General features: G+C 49.3%; 1 protein-coding gene across 2 annotated transcripts in view; it reads right to left on the minus strand.

The window, feature by feature from the left end:
• Positions 1 to 170: 170 nt before the first annotated feature.
• LOC118208294 (sortilin-like) overlaps positions 171 to 18,071 on the minus strand; it is a 45,167-nt gene continuing 27,266 nt past the window's right edge. For both annotated transcript variants that reach the window (XM_035382821.1, XM_035382820.1), the window contains exons 9-20: positions 16,858 to 17,002; positions 16,607 to 16,762; positions 13,626 to 13,732; positions 12,990 to 13,092; positions 11,317 to 11,488; positions 10,263 to 10,453; positions 9,126 to 9,315; positions 7,451 to 7,567; positions 6,971 to 7,079; positions 6,139 to 6,248; positions 5,105 to 5,231; positions 171 to 3,478 (exon numbers count right to left, since the gene is read on the minus strand). In XM_035382821.1, coding sequence (XP_035238712.1) covers positions 3,464 to 3,478; positions 5,105 to 5,231; positions 6,139 to 6,248; positions 6,971 to 7,079; positions 7,451 to 7,567; positions 9,126 to 9,315; positions 10,263 to 10,453; positions 11,317 to 11,488; positions 12,990 to 13,092; positions 13,626 to 13,732; positions 16,607 to 16,762; positions 16,858 to 17,002 — 1,542 coding nt within the window. In that variant the 3' untranslated portion in view covers positions 171 to 3,463. The remainder of the gene's footprint in view (positions 3,479 to 5,104; positions 5,232 to 6,138; positions 6,249 to 6,970; positions 7,080 to 7,450; positions 7,568 to 9,125; positions 9,316 to 10,262; positions 10,454 to 11,316; positions 11,489 to 12,989; positions 13,093 to 13,625; positions 13,733 to 16,606; positions 16,763 to 16,857; positions 17,003 to 18,071) is intronic.

Below are 18,071 nucleotides of genomic sequence, written 5' to 3' on the forward strand. Positions count from 1 at the left end.
GTAAATTGATTACTGAAAATTGTTTGTAGACTTTACTGCACAAAAGGAAATTAAGTTAATGTTTGCATTGCTACCAAACATCCAGCTTCAGTGCCTTTTGGATTTGTGATGGGGGGGGGGGGCTTTGCCTTTCAGGGGGAAAAAAACCTTTTCTTTTGGGAAGAAAAAACCATGGTACCAGTGAGTTTATTTTTGAAAGCAAAGAGAACGGTCTTTAAATATACAGAACAAAATACAGAGCCCATACAAAGTTGGAACAGTTTTTACATAAACCTATCGTGCTCAATCCTTTGTGCAGGGATATGAACAGCAAGAAAAAATACAATAAAAAATTGAACATGAGCTGCTATGTGAGACCTTAATTAAGACTCATTTAACATGGAGTATGTGCCCGTGGAGGCATGGGGCACCCCAGGGCCTGAAGGAACAGGTGTGTACAGAATAACCACCATAGCTGCAACATTATAGCTTTGCTCAAACTGTTTATTCTCATCATAAATGGCGTGTTTGCTTTAAAAACAGAAAGTCACCTGTGACCAGGACCGAAACTACCATGGAGGACACCGAGGTCGTGTCCTCAGTATTTTGTATTTTTCCCCCCCATTTCTTAAGCCTGTGTTTAATTTCATTCTTTAGGGAGAATATCAATTGCAAGGCCTTCAGGAGGGGAATGAATGGTCTTAAATATTTTCTCAAATTTAAGCCTAACCTAGAGGTATATGTATAGCATATACACCCCAAAATGCATCCCCAATTAAATGATTAAATTGTGGGGGGGGGGAGCAATCCCTGGCCTAACCCCCACCCCACCCCACCCCAGCAGAGTCTCTTGACCTTGGGATTTTATAGGTCTTGGTTATACCCCTGCCTGTGACTGTATGTCTATTAGCTACTCAACTCCCACAGTATGTATGAAGCAAGGAAGGATTTCAGACTGTTACCTCTGACAGGCACTTATGACAAAGACATTACATTTACACAAGACTATGGGCTGACTGTGACCTGGAAGTAAATCGTTTCAGTCAAAGAGGAAGTCCAGTAAAATCAAAGCTGACGCTAGGCACTTAATGAACATCTTCATGTGAGTGAGCGCTTTCAGGTAAAACGTCTCCATTTAAAAAGTTTGTGGAGAGGAAATGAAGTCAATTCAGGATAGCCTGAGACACTGTGAAGACAGTGTGCAACTTCAGGCACTCAGGCCGTTGCTATGGAAAAGTTCTAGTTGGAGGAAGTTGACAGTAATGGCCGAAGAACAATTTGATCTAAATTTAAAGTTCATTAAAGACTGAGACTGCACTCCAACTGTACCGTAACTTTGAAGCAATTGCCGCACACAAAAGATGGCACTGAATTGGGCAGAATCGCAAGAGCACAGAAGGACATTTGAAGAACATTTTCAAAGAGACAAGAAAGAAGATTATTTAAGCTTCTCAAACACAAAATGATTTACTCGATTCTTGAACTACCCATTCTGGTAGCTGCTGTATTTTGTCAGTTATATTTAGAGCACTCTAGCATTTGTGAATAAAAAATAAACAAAATGTGACAGCAGGGACCTGTTTTCTTCTCATTTTTTCCTGTTTACAGTCACCTTTAATTCCCATACACTTAAATAAAAATCAGTGCAAAAATGGGTAACTATTCATAAAACTTTGCTTATAAAACCACATTACCCACAAAATCTCCTTCAATAGCAGGGACTGTATTGGGTATGTTATTATTCTATTTTACATAATTACAAGCAAAAAAAACACGTTACCTGTGCTGGTACCAGCATGAGTTGTAATATTCCACCTACATCGATATTTTGGTTTCTCCATTTCTAAATCATCTTAAATACATTGAATGCAACCATTTAAATGTCCACCTGGAAACACAGTTACCCAAGAATAAAAAAAAGTCCACAGCCCTAACCATCACCAAAACTGCATTGTCTAACAGTCTAATTGAGGAGTACAGAAGTGTTGATCTGTGCATTTCTGTGACCCACTCAGAACTACTTACAGGAGCTTGTGCTTTTGGGAATGATATCTCAGCAGGACAGGACTAAATTAATATGTTCATTCTTACAGACTTGGCAGATGAGATTGTGTCAGTTACCTGCTTGTCCAAAAGGTGATGTAATGTGATAGTCATTTAAATCTTGGTAATTGCACTATGATTGGATTTTAAATGTGCAAAACCACACTTTGCACAATTCTATGAAAAATTACATTAATTAAATTTTAAAAAATCATGTTAAAACCAAGGATCTGGGACATACCCCAGACTCTTATTGCCAACTTGTAATGCAACTGTACAAAGATGAAAAACAATTAACACAATGGATTGCTGTTGCATAGTCCCAAAAATAACAATGATTTGTTGTACTGGGTGATGAAATTTCATGTCAAATTTGAGTTGCCTGGAATAATATACGGTCAAAAAAGATTGTATCACTTGAAATACAGCAATGTTTCTGCATTATGAACAGGAATAAGCTACAGCTTAGTCAGAGGAATGTGGCTTAAAATATTGCATCTGATTACTTTATTGCTTCAGACGTGGTATACATGTGCAACACAAGCATTATTTTTTGGACCAGCAGTATAACATTACCACAGTTTCCCAGAATCCACTGCTGTGTGATTGCCAAAAACTGCAATAACGATTAATTGTATGCTTGTGTCCGACTCATATATATATCGGTGCACACGTCCTGACTTCTCCAGAGCCCAAAATTTGATCAAAGACAGAAAATAGTTGATAATTTAGAAATACACAAAGTATTAATAGCAATGACCAAGACACAGCCTTTTACCATCACCTTATGCTTTTTTTTTTCTTCATTTAAATATAAAAGATCATTCTTAGTTTACAGCAGACAAATATATTACAGCATCAAATCAGTTTTTTTGGAAAGCCTGAAATCACGTCACGGCCTCCATGCTCACAGGGGGGATCCTCTAAATACGGAAAAGCGGAGCGGCGGCTGCGTCGACCGCGCGGAAGAACCTGGCGTCGCGGTCGCTGCTTTCTCACAACCCTGTCCTGCGGCCGGAACACCTCGACCGCGACAGAAACCGAAAGCTCCCCGTGCCGGAAAGGAGGACAGCCGTGAAAAAGACTCTCTCCTTTTTCAGAAAAAGTCAAGGAAGGTCTTCAAGACGCGAAGAAGCTAAAATGCGACGCCGTGCTGGAGCCGAAAGTTCATTGGTCTGCCCACTCTCCGGCTCTGTCCAATCAGCCGCAGGCCTCCTGGTCATGTGGTTCAGCAGGGAGCGGCGTAAATCCGGGTCCCACCACCGTCCGCGCGGCAAGCGGAAGTTGCCATGGCGAGAGAAGAGCAGAGGGAAGCGCGGGGCAGCCCTGGAGATGCATTGTGGGATGGAGGAGGACAGAAAGAGACAGAAAGAAAAGGGAGGCGCTGGCGTAGGAGGGGTGATTCTTCTCTCCAGGTGGTGACTGGTTCAGACCCATCCTCTCATTCCAGGAGGTCCTGAGGTCAGACGGGAAAGAGGGTCAGATACTGTACGAATACAAAACTTTATTGTCCACACAGAGGACATTTGCCTTTGGATTCATAAAATACATAAAAGAAACACAGAATGAAAAAATACAGTAAACATATTAAAAGACGATCCAAAAATACAAGCTCCCATCAGTGTGTTCCCCAAGCCTGTTTTACCAGAGCCTCAACTGAGATCTAATCACATAGACCACACACACCAGTACTTACCATACCTGCTCTGACCATAAGCACTACCTCAAGCCAGACTTACACTCGATACTTTGCCACATAGTGTGGCTGAGGAATAGGGCTGCAGAGGCATCCGTTTTGTAATAGTTCTCAAAGATCCTGATCTTTGTTTAGATGTTTAGTTTATTTACTGCATTTGTGCAATCTTACGCCTTTAGAAAATTGTTTTCCAGCGAGCTGAGTTTTATAGATATCCTAATAAAATGACCATTATCATGGTCTAAAGTCTGCTATTACTGGAGCATGAGAAGCAGAAGGCCATTGTGGGGTAGTTAGATACTGTGTGTGTGGGGTGGTTGGATGCTGTGTGTGTGGGGTGGTTGGCTGCTGTGTGTGTGTGGGGTGGTTAGATGCTGTGTGTGTGGGGTGGTTGGCTGCTGTGTGTGTGTGGGGTGGTTGGATGCTGTGTGTGTGGGGTGGCTGGATGCTGTGTGTGTGGGGTAGTTAGATGCTGTGTGTGTGTGGGGTGGTTGGATGCTGTGTGTGTGGGGTGGTTAGATGCTGTGTGTGTGGGGTGGTTGGCTGCTGTGTGTGTGTGGGGTGGTTAGATGCTGTGTGTGTGGGGTGGCTGGATGCTGTGTGTGTGGGGTGGTTAAATACTGAGTATGTGGGGTGGCTGGATGCTGTGTGTGTGGGGTGGTTGGCTGCTGTGTGTGTGGGGTGGTTGGATGCTGTGTATGTGTGGGGTGGTTGGCTGCTGTGTGTGTGGGGTGGCTGGATGCTGTGTGTGTGGGGGGGTTGGATGCTGTGTGTGTGGGGTGGTTGGCTGCTGTGTGTGTGGGGTGGCTGGATGCTGTGTGTGTGGGGTGGTTGGATGCTGTGTGTGTGGGGTGGCTGGATGCTGAGTATGTGGGGTGGCTGGCTGCTGTGTGTGTGGGGTGGTTGGCTGCTGTGTGTGTGGGGTGGTTAGATACTGTGTGTGTGGGGTGGTTAGATACTGAGTATGTGGGGTGGTTGGCTGCTGTGTGTGTGGGGTGGTTGGATGCTGTGTGTGTGTGGGGTGGTTAGATACTGTGTATGTGGGGTGGTTAGATACTGTGTGTGTGGGGTGGCTGGATGCTGTGTATGTGGGGTGATTGGATGCTGTGTGTGTGGGGTGGCTGGATGCTGTGTGTGTGGGGTGGCTGGATGCTGTGTGTGTGTGGGGTGGTTAGATACTGTGTATGTGGGGTGGTTAGATACTGTGTGTGTGGGGTGGCTGGATGCTGTGTGTGTGGGGTGGCTGGATGCTGTGTATGTGGGGTGATTGGATGCTGTGTGTGTGGGGTGGCTGGATGCTGTGTGTGTGGGGTGGCTGGATGCTGTGTATGTGGGGTGATTGGATATCGCACTGGTCACATGGTTGGACACTGAGTGGGTGCATACCTCGTCCGAGTCGTCATGGTAATCCATTTTGGGCGACTGGGCGACGTGGACGTCCAGCTCATCTACGCCCTCGATGCCGTTAGCCTCTGCGTGCCTCTGCAAGACCGAGTACCTGTGCACCAGGAACCTGCCGGACATGGGGTCCAGGATCAGTCACAGCTTCAACCTCCAGAACCATCTACACCACCTATACCTACAGAACCATCTACACCTACAGCACCACCTATACCTACAGAACCATTTACACCTGCAACACCACCTATACCTACAGAACCATTTACACCTGCAGCACCACCTATACCCACAGAACCATCTACACCTGCAACGCCACCTATACCTACAGAACCATTTACACCTACAGCACCACCTATACCTACAGAACCATCTACACCTACAACATCACCTATACCTACAGAACCATTTACACCTGCAGCACCACCTATACCTACAGAACCATCTACACCTGCAACATCACCTATACCTGCAGAACCATCTACACCTACAGCACCATCTACACCTGTAGAGCCATCTACACCTACAGCACCACCTATACCTACAGAACCATCTACACCTACAGAACCATTTACACCTACAGCATCACCTATACATTGGCACTGTCTGACTGGAATTCATAGGAACTCAGGAGATATTATTACACACTTTCACTGTCAACCATTACAGCAGAGTGACTTGAACCAATCAGATCGGTTTTCTCTACAAGATTATCTTTATTGGCTACATGTAGCATATCTCAGCTCCACAGCTTCACTTGAGAGGGATCACTGCTCAGGGGGGCCACTGGGGAGGGGTCACTGAGGGAGAGGAAGGTAACTGAAGAAGAGGAGGGTAACTGAAGAAAAGGAAGAGAACTAAAGGAGAAGAGGGTAACTGAGGGAGAGGAGGATAACTGAAGGGCAGGAGGGTCACTGAAGGAGAGGAGGGTAACTGAAGGACAGGAGGGTCACTGAAGGAGAGGAGGGTAACTGAAGGAGAGGAACATCACTGAGGAAGAGGAGGGTTACTGCGTGACTGACCTGCCACCGCAGACGTACTTCTTGATGAGCAGCACACTGGCCACCGTGGCAAACAGCATGATGGCTACCACGGCAACCACTATACCAACAGAGCTGGAAGGGTGCGCTGTCTGAGGGAGAGAGAGAGAGATGGGTGAAACAGAGAGTGAGAGAGAGAGAGAGAGAGAGAGAGGGAGAGAGCGAGCGAGAGGGAGAGAGAGGGAGTGTGAGAGAGGGAGAGAGGGAGTGTGAGACATCGCACATACACGGGCAAACGTCAGTTACATTCTCTCACTCGCTCTGCTCACTCTCATGAACACAAACACACAAAAAAACTCACATATGTTGCATGTAGCACACACACAGGCACACAGACACACGCTCACACACACACACATAGGCACACACACATACACACACACTCTCACATACACACGCTGACACACACACACAGACACACACACACACACACACACACAGACACACACAGACACACACACACACACGCTGAGACACACACACACACACACACACTCACATACACACGCTCACACACAGACACACACACACTCTCACATACACACGCTCACACACAGACACACACTCTCACACACACACACACACAGACAGACACACACACACACTCACACACACACACACACAGACACACAGACACACACACAGACACACACACACACACACACACACACTCACAGACACACACACACACACACACACGCTGAGACACACACACACACACACACACACAGACACTCACACACACACACACACACTCACACACACACTGGAGAAGCAGCCTCAGGCTCTGCGGGAGCAGGGACAGTGGGCTCACCTGCAGCTGTGGATCCAGCAGGTTGCTCATGCACTTCTGACTCAGGTCCACCTCCTGGCGCACCGGTATCGTCCCGCCCTCGCACTTATCCCCCGGAATCTTCCGGTAGCTACAGACAAAAACAGCACCTCAGTAGCATCAGTCCATGGGGGAACAGACTAGAGAGCTGTATTTGGAGCAGTACAGGAGGGATGAGTTAAGGTGGTGCGCAGGGGAGAAGGGGACAGGTTAAGGTGGTGCGCAGGGAGGAGGAGGACAGGTTAAGGTGGTGCGCAGGGAGGAGGAGGGGGACAGGTTAGGGTGCTGCGCAGGGAGGAGGAGGGGGACAGGTTAAGGTGGTGCGCAGGGAGGAGGAGGGGGACAGGTTAAGGTGGTGCGCAGGGAGGAGGGGGACAGGTTAAGGTGCTGCGCAGGGAGGAGGAGGAGGGGGACAGGTTAAGGTGCTGCGCAGGGGAGAAGGGGGACAGGTTTGAGCATTACCCTTTGGTCAGTAGCTGCTCTTTCTTGCCGTACAGACAGAACTCCAGGGCGTGGCCCTTCAGGTCCGGCTGCTCCAAACACTCTGAGCTGTTCTCCGTCCGGTAGTACCCAAAGTCACTGCAGGAAGACAGACAGACAGCCACACTGTTAGAGACTGTGGGCAGAGAGCTGGGGGTAGTACCCAAAGTCACTGCAGGAAGACAGACAGACAGCCGCACTGTTAGAGACCGTGGGCAGAGGGGGGGGGGTAGTACCCAAAGTCACTGCAGGACAGACAGACACATTGACTTAAGCCCTATTCGCACGAGACTGGTATTACCTGGGGACCTCGTGTGATTTAGAAATTACCTCCCACGTCTGTGTTTCGTGCGGTGCATTCGCACGGGATAAGCAAAGTCTGTATTTTACTCAAATTTACTGACATTATGCCCCCAGATATGACTGAAAATGTCAAGGCTCTGCTCTGCGTAACAGTAAAACACGACCCCAAATCACAGAGATGCCGATTTGCACGGGACTAATATTATCACATGACCTCTGTGTTTGGCGAAATACGGTAGGTAATTTGCGGTGGAATTTTTACTTTACAAATTACGGACATGGCGGATTCGCACGGGATTAAGATCACAGACGACCTCCGCAATTATTACAAGTTACTAGAGGTCCCCAGGTAACACTAGTCCCGTGCTGTTACGCCCCTCCACCTCAGGGGGGGGCGCTGGCTGTTTGGATACGTGTTTGTCTCGTTACAGGTAATTGAGAGCACCTGTGGCGGTGCCCTTTTAAGAAGCCTGGCGTCAGCTTCTCCCCAGATGGGAGCTTTTTTCTCCTCACCTCTCGACCACGGCCGGGTCTTGATTTTATCTTAATGCTTTGCGGCTACTTTGGTATCTCTTATGCGTAGCAAAATAAAGTTATTGGTTATTTTTGGTTTTGGCTTCGTTATGCTTGCGGGGGCTTGAGGGCAACCGTAACACATGCGAATAGGGCTTCAGTTGGGACAGCCAGCAGATCTGGGACATGCTCAAGTGCCACACCTTCCTCTGACGGAGGGTCGCCATTCGCTGGTTCAGTTCTCGAGCAACGAGAGTCACCACAAACGGTTGCGTTCTCAGAACAACATCATACACAGACTGCGTGAATGTAGACAGGTTACAGCATACTTTGTCTGAAGAGGTCAGCTATGGCATGTGTAACGTTGGTTAAAGCAACTCGATCCTAGGGTGTGTGCCCATCATAACTGCAACCTCTGAATTTGAACAAACTGTTAATGGTTCTTTGTCAAATACTATGAATGTCAAAAAAGCACTTTTTGTGTGCAGTCTTTATGTTTCAGTGGCTTTTAATCCCCGGTGTTACATGGCGTGAGTGCTTATGTCTTGAATGGATTCTCTCCTCATCATTAATGTAGTGTATACTGATTAGAGCTTGCGTGCTGTATTGACATGGTTCCAGATACCCAGAACACATACACCCTGTTCTCTATATGAGATACCATGTACCCACACACATATAAATAAGGTAAAATGTTTACAAGGTAATACGTAATTAATGCCACCATATCATGACCTAATGAGAGAGGACAGTCCACCCTTCTGTATCCCCCCCCCCCCCCCCCCGCATCCCAGGGGGGCGGGGCAGAGATGGCTCAGGGGGGCGGGGCAGAGGGGCCTACCACAGGAAGTCGTCCAGCGTGCAGGTGCAGGGCGTGGGCTGCTTATTCACCACGTAGTCCCGGCCGTTCCAGCACACGGAGTCCTTGCGCAGCCGCAGGAAGCGCTCCTTGTATCCCAGCATGCAGCCGTCAGTGGGGTCACTGATGTCATCAGAGTGCGCCAGCCACTCTACATAGTCTTTCTTGTCACCTAGGCAACAGGACAGAAAAGCTTGATGTCTTTGCTAAACAAGTCAACTTTCTCAAAAACAGAGATGAATATAAACATGAGAAAATGACTGAACATAAGTCAGTAAGCAGTTACATTCCTCCACAGAGCTGGTATCGGGGAAAAAAACCACGGAGAAAATGTGTGGCTGTGGTGTTGTTACGGTGGGACTGAAGAGAGGCCAAGTTCTGTCAAAACTCTGTCACTCACTGATCACATGACAGCACTGAGCATGCCCACTCAGATCAAGCCAAAGGGCTGAATAAACCTGGCAGCAAAGGTTTGTGAAGGAAAACAAACACAGAAGAGTTTCATCCTCCATGGAACCACGCTGATCCAGACTAATAAGACAGTCTTTCTGGTTTGAATTTGGAGTTCAATCCAGCATCAGTGAAAGAAGGGCTCTTCCAGCTGCAACAATCTGGGGGCCACATTCTTTAAAAAAATATTGTGCTAATGGGTCTAACATTTTCCATATACAAATAATAAAACAATGTATGAATAAGACATACAGGCAAGTTAAAAAGTAGAGCCTTTCTTAAAATGTGCTTAGTCATTGCTTATTAATCTGCCACTTCTGGGAGGTATGTTGACACCGTGCAGTTGCAAGCCGCTCCCTGCCGGCCCCCAGGACGGGAGTTTGTACACGCTCCCTGCCGGACCCCAGGACGGGAGTTTGTACACGCTCCCTGCCGGACCCCTGGATGGAAGTTTGTACACACTCCCTGCCGGACCCCTGTATGGGAGTTTGTTACACGCTTCCACAGGGGGCGGGGCAAATTATAGGAGTTTGTACGTGCTCCCTGCCGGCCCCCAGGATGGGAGTTTGAGGGAGTTTTTACACGCTCCCTGCTGGGCACATAATGCCCTCTCTGAAGAAGATGGACGTTTGTACACGCCCCCTGCCAGACCACTGGTGCCCCACTCACAGTCTCGGGTGAGCAGCTGGTTGAAGTCGATGGTGACGGAGACCCAGTACTGGCTGATCAGCGACTGCTTGTAGCCCCAGATGCTAACGTTCATGGAGAGTGCCCCGGGCTCCGACGCCAGGCCGGTGAAGTAGAACGGCTCTTTGGTGAACGTGTAGACGTGCCAACACTGCCCCTCGTCTGTGGAAAACCTGTCACCGACGCACACACACACACACGCGTGCAGAGACACGAACACACACACACACACAGAGACGCCGCGCGCACACACACACACGTGCAGAGACACGAACACACACACGCGCACAGACGCACAGACACGCACACACACACAGGCGCGCACAGACATGCACACACACACGCGTGCACAGACACGCACACACACACATGCCCAGACACGCACACACAAGAACAAGGTTTAGAATAGCAAACATCAATTTTACAGACTACAATCCTTGTTTTTTTTTTTACTGGTAGTGTTATGGTCAATGGATTTTTTTTTTTAAACGCACCAGTTAGCCTTTCAGTTGACCCCTCATTTACATAACTCAGTTCCAGAGCAGCAGGTGAAGCCTCGCTCAGCGCTATGGCCACAGTGCCTGATTGGCCCAGAGCGATCAGGGCTCAGACGCTTCATAACGGCAGGTATCGCAGGCCTGCACAACTGCGTGCCATGGCCAAGCGGTCACTTTCCCTCTGAAAGCCGATCCTCTTCAAACGGCTACATTTCATATCCCGTTTGAGTAAATACAGCAGACTTGTGCAACTCAGGTCAGCTGTAAGGACAGCTCACAGGGAATCCAACTTCCAGTGAATTAATGATGAATTTAATTATTAAAAATAGTATATATATATTATTATTACATGTGTTAATATTATAAATCATTAACGGCTAATAATAGCTTTATTTTTCACCAAGATAAAGATTGTAAAGTGCAATCTCATCAAAAGGAGTCGTTCAGCACACGGTGGCATTCACAGACAATGAGGTTTACAGTTTTCAGACGATCCCCGAGCCTTGGGTTGAGAACAGGAAGTGATGCGGGGGACTCACTTGATCTGTGCGATGGGCAGGGAGGGGTTGTGCTCCACGGCCACCAGCAGGCCCCCGGAGTCCAGGATGGCGTAATGGTGGGGCCCCTCCAGGGCCCGGAACCAGGAGTACCCCCCATCGTCCGACACGAACACGTCCGGCGTCATCACCGAGACCGAGTCGCCAATACTCCCTGAGGGGCGCGGAGGGGGTCAAGGGTCAGGGGTCAGGGGTCAAACAGGGCAACCGCACCCACATTACCCCACGCCTCACATTAGCTCAAAAGACAGGAACGCAGATTCAAGTAAATTCACTAATAATTGATTGCTAATGCCTGATTGCTGTATGTCCCTCCACTTCCAGCTGGGGAGGGGGGGGGGGGGGTGCACTGGTTGCCTTCAGGGATTTTATTCACAAAAAGGCCACTAAAGAAAACACAAAGCCATATGCCCCACAGGCAAGGTATAAATGTAACTGTATTTTCAGTTATATTGTAAATTAAGGTAGAACCACACTAACTTTAATTTTGTTATAGAGGCAAAACATACAGGAAGCTCTGTAGAAATTGAAGGAAATAAACTGTTCAGATAGAAATTCTCCCAATCCACCCACCTGGATTAGGATTTATAAAGTATGGCCTCATGCTTAAATTATGGCCTCGTAGTTACAACAAAAGGATAAAATGTCAGCTTTTGAGAGCATAAATTCAGAACACCGATGACATCACTGCTGACATCATGTCGCCAATACTCCCTGAGAGGCCAAAAGGTCAGGGGTCAACCGTGGCAGCCATGAGCACCCAGATATGCAAGCAGCACACCTACAGGGTACGAGCGTTCAGATGTCCTCATTTGCTTAGTCAAACAGGCAGGCTAACATGCAAAACCAAACAGAGCTGAGCTCATTCAGAGCACCGAGGTGCGAAGTGCTGTTTCTCACTATGACTATCACCCAAAATAATTACACACAGTGATCACTTGGTTATGTAGTACATTACTGATACATTCAACAGCAATGCACAAGGTCAGTGTACACACACAAACACAAGCACGCACACACATACCCTCTCTCTTTCTCTCCCTCACTCACTCTTTTTCTCTTCCACTCCCTGTCATCATTAGAGAGGTGTTGGGTAAGGAAGGAGCTGGGTTAAGGGAGGTGGTGGGAAAAGGAGGCGTTGGCTAAAGGTGCTGCTGGGTAAAGGCAGTGTTGGGTAAAGGAGGTGGTGGGTAAGGGAGATGTTGGGTAAGGAAGGAGCTGGGTAAGGGAGGTGTTGGGTAAGGAAGGTGGTGGGTAAGGGAGATGTTGGGAAGGAAGGAGCTGGGTAAGGGAGGTGTTGGGTAAGGAAGGTGGTGGGTAAGGGAGATGTTGGGTAAGGAAGGAGCTGGGTAAGGAAGGTGGTGGGTAAGGGAGATGTTGGGTAAGGAAGGAGTTGAGTAAGAGAGGTGTTGGGTAAGGAAGGTGGTGGGTAAGGGAGATGTTGGGAAGGAAGGAGCTGGGTAAGGAAGGTGGTGGGTAAGGGAGATGTTGGGTAAGGAAGGTGGTGGGTAAGGGAGATGTTGGGAAGGAAGGAGCTGGGTAAGGGAGGTGTTGGGTAAGCAAGGTGGTGGGTAAGGGAGATGGTGGGTAAGGAAGAAACTGGGTAAGGGAGGTGTTGGGTAAAAGCAGTGTTGGGTAAAGGAGGAGATGCGTACCGTGGGCCAGGATGAGTCCCACAGCATTGGGCTCACTCAGGGGCATCATGGGGACGTTCTGCTTCATGGAGGAACTGTAGGAGCCATGGATATACAGGACACACTGCAGAGAGAGGACATGCCTTAGACACACTCACACACACACACACACACACACACATTACAGGACACACTGCAGAGAGAGGACACACCTGAGGATCTTACACACTCACACACACACACACACAATACAGGACACACTGCTGAGAGAGGACATACCTTAGACACACTCACACACAGACACACACTACAGGGCACACTGTAGAGAGAGGACACACCTGAGGCTCTTAGACACTCACACACACACACACACACACACACACACACACACTACAGGACACACTGTAGAGAGAGGCCAACCTGAGGCTCTTACACACTCACACACACACACACTCACTCACCCACACACACACACACTCACACACACACACTACAGGGCACACTGCAGAGGGAGGACACACCTGAGGCTGTTACACACTCAAACGCACATTTTTCCCTCATTTTTGAAGGTCTCAAACACTCTGGGCCAGTTTAAAAATGTCTGAAGTGATGCAGCTCAGTAAGATGGCCGCCATCGTGTCTGTGGGCGGGGCTCACCTGGTCCTTGTCGTCGGCCGTGGGGTCGCACTCGACGTTCCCAGGCTTCTGCAGCAGCTTCCACTCCCCGCCCTGGTCAAAGGTCACCACGGTCTGCGCAGAGCCGTCTGGAGATGCACAGAGGACCGCATCACAACCACACCCGCTCATCACAACCACACCCGCTCATCACAACCACACCCGCTCATCACAACCGTATCACAACCACACCCGCTCATCACAACCACACCCGCTCATCACAACCACACCCTCTCATCACAACCACACCCACTGAGCACAACCACACCCTCTCATCACAACCACACCCACTGAGCACAACCACACCCGCTCATCACAACCGCATCACAACCACACCCGCTCATCACACCCGCTCATCACACCCGCTCATCACAACCACACCCGCTCATCACACCCGCTCATCTCAACCACACCCACTCATCACAACCACACCCTCTCATCACAACCACACCCACTCATCACAACCACACCCACTCATCACAACCACACCCTCTCATCACAACCACACCCGCTCATCACAACCACACCCGCTCATCACAACCACACCCGCTCATCACACCCACTCATCACAACCACACCCACTCATCACAACCACACCCGCTCATCACACCCGCTCATCACACCCGCTCATCTCAACCACACCCACTCATCACAACCACACCCTCTCATCACAACCACACCCTCTCATCACAACCACACCCGCTCATCACAACCACACCCGCTCATCACAACCACACCCTCTCATCACAACCACACCCACTGAGCACAACCACACCCTCTCATCACAACCACACCCACTGAGCACAACCACACCCGCTCATCACAACCGCATCACAACCACACCCGCTCATCACACCCACTCATCACACCCGCTCATCACAACCACACCCGCTCATCACACCCGCTCATCTCAACCACACCCACTCATCACAACCACACCCTCTCATCACAACCACACCCACTCATCACAACCACACCCGCTCATCACACCCGCTCATCTCAACCACACCCACTCATCACAACCACACCCTCTCATCACAACCACACCCTCTCATCACAACCACACCCACTCATCACAACCACACCCGCTCATCACACCCGCTCATCACACCCGCTCATCTCAACCACACCCACTCATCACAACCACACCCTCTCATCACAACCACACCCGCTCATCACAACCACACCCACTCATCACAACCACACCAGCTCATCACAACTGCATCACAACCACACCCACTCATCACAACCGCATCACAACCACACCCACTCATCACAACCACACCCGCTCATCACAACCGCATCACAACCACACCCGCACATCACAACCACACCCTCTCATCACACCCGCTCATCACAACCACACCCACTCATCACAACCGTATCACAACCACACCCACTCATCACAACCACACCCACTCATCACAACCACACCCACTCATCACAACCACACCCACTCATCACAACCACACCCTCTCATCACAACCACACCCGCTCATCACAACCACACCCACTCATCACAACCACACCCGCTCATCACACCCACTCATCACAACCACACCCACTCATCACAACCGCATCACAACCACACCCACTCATCACAACCACACCCGCTCATCACAACCACACCCGCTCATCACAACCACACCCACTCATCACACCCACTCATCACACCCGCTCATCACAACCACACCCGCTCATCACAACCACACCCGCTCATCACACCCGCTCATCTCAACCACACCCACTCATCACAACCGCATCACAACCACACCCACTCATCACAACCACACCCGCTCATCACACCCGCTCATCTCAACCACACCCGCTCATCACAACCGCATCACAACCACACCCACTCATCACAACCACACCCGCTCATCACATCCGCTCATCACACCCGCTCATCACAACCACACCCACTCAACACAACCACACCCTCTCATCACAACCACACCCACTCAACACAACCACACCCTCTCATCACACCCACACCCGCTCATCACACCCACACCCGCTCATCACAACCGCATCACAACCACACCCACTCATCACACCCGCTCATCACAACCTCACCCACTCATTACAACCTCACCCTCTCATCACAACCACACGCGCTCAGCCGCGCCGGCGACCTCAACATTTCACTGGGCTTATCCCATCACAGGAACCAAGGAGCCGTCTGTTTCCACGGGCAACGCCATCTCTGCTGGGGCTCGGTTTCCAGGGCGAGGGGTACCAAAACTCTCAGAGCTCGCAACCCACTTAATGAGTTTGCACATTTTCGACAACCCGCCCGTTCTTTAAACGTAGCCTGACAGCTCAGAGGCTGTGGGTTCGACTCCCAGCTGGGGTGCTACTGTTGAACCTTTCAACAGAACACTCAACCTGCACTGCTTCAGTATACTGTATATCCAGCTGTATAAATGGACGGTCTGTAGACATGCAAGCTATGTAAGCCACTCAGGATAAGAGCGTATGATCAAAGCCTGAGAGAAATATAATGTTATGCACCTCATGACCCGTCCCAACCCCTGAAACGACCCAGCAGTGGGACCAGACACACTCGTTAATTAGGGAAACACTGCCCCGGGTGAACGCTGTCCCTGCAGGAACTCCTGGAGGGCCGCAGTGTCTGCAGGTTTAAATTCAGGCCCTGTACAGGAGGTGTGTGGACCCTTTGGCTAGACAATAACTAAAATTAAGTGCTGAACAGCACTGAAATACAGCAGACAGGTTTAATCCTTTAAGATGTGAGGTCACAAATATGTGATTAGAATGTTCTTAACTGAACATTCTAACGCTGATGTAACAATCGCTACTGGTATAAGAAAGCAACGGAGTTCTAGAACACCGACCTAGAATTCTGAACAAACATTCCAAAAAAAAAAAGCTAATCTTCAAAGGGTTAATGACTGACTGCTTAAGCCCATCCCCCCCCTGCCTCCGGTCCCCGGACGTACCCTCAGCCTGGACGCTGGTCATGTAGACGCCCCGCAGCGAGGTGACGTTGGTGAAGTCGGTGTCGCCCCCCGTGGAGGTGTAGAGGTGGCGCTCCAGGGATTTGGAGTAGACCGTGCCGCGGTCGTCCGACACGTACAGGGTGCCGAAGTCGGTGTCTGCGGACAGAGGGAGCGGGCGGGTCAGAAAGGAGCGGAGAGGAGACGGGCGTTGAGAGAGGGAGAGAGGCTGGCGGTTCGACGGGCCGGCTGACCTCCCGGCTCGTCCACGTGCATGAACACCACGTCGTCGTCCGCCGCCAGGATGGAGTAGAACTGCTCGTGCCCCACCGGGGGCAGCTGGGCCAGGTTCCACGACTCGCCCTGATCCACCGACACCTGGATCATACGCAGTGTGCCCTGGGGATCACACACACACACAGTTACACACACACACACACACACACAGTTACACACACACACACACACACACACACACAGTTACACACACACACACAGTTACACACACACACACACACACACCCGTTACACACACACACACACACAGTTACACACACACACACACAGTTACACACACACACATACAGTTATACACACACGCACACACACACACACACACACACAGTTACACACACACATACAGTTATACACACACACACACCCGTTACACACACACACACACACACACACACACACAGTTACACACACACACACACACACACACACACAGTTACACACACACACACACACACACACACACACACACACACACACAGTTATACACACACACACACACACACACGCACACTACGCACACACACACACACCCGTTACACACACACTCACACATACAGTTATACACACACACACACATACAGTTATACACACACACTACGCACACACACACACCCGTTACACACACACTCACACATACAGTTATACACACACACACACATACAGTTATACACACACACTACACACACACACACACCCGTTACACACACACTCACACATACAGTTATACACACACACACATACAGTTATACACACACACACACATACAGTTATACACACACACCCGTTACACACACATACACATACAGTTATACATACACACACACACACAGTTATACACACACACGCACACAGTTATACACACACACACACACACACACACACACAGTTATACATACACACACACACACACACACACAGTTATACACACACACACATACAGTTATACATACACACTACGCACACACACACAGTTATACACACACACGCACACAGTTATACACACACACATACAGTTATACACACACACACACAGTTATACACACACACATACAGTTATACACACACACATACAGTTATACACACACACACACACACAGTTATACACACACACACATACAGTTATACACACACACATACAGTTATACACACACACACATAGTTATACACACAC

The sequence above is a fragment of the Anguilla anguilla genome, chromosome 11 (genome assembly GCF_013347855.1).
Source record: "Anguilla anguilla isolate fAngAng1 chromosome 11, fAngAng1.pri, whole genome shotgun sequence".
In the NCBI taxonomy this organism is placed as follows: domain Eukaryota; kingdom Metazoa; phylum Chordata; class Actinopteri; order Anguilliformes; family Anguillidae; genus Anguilla; species Anguilla anguilla.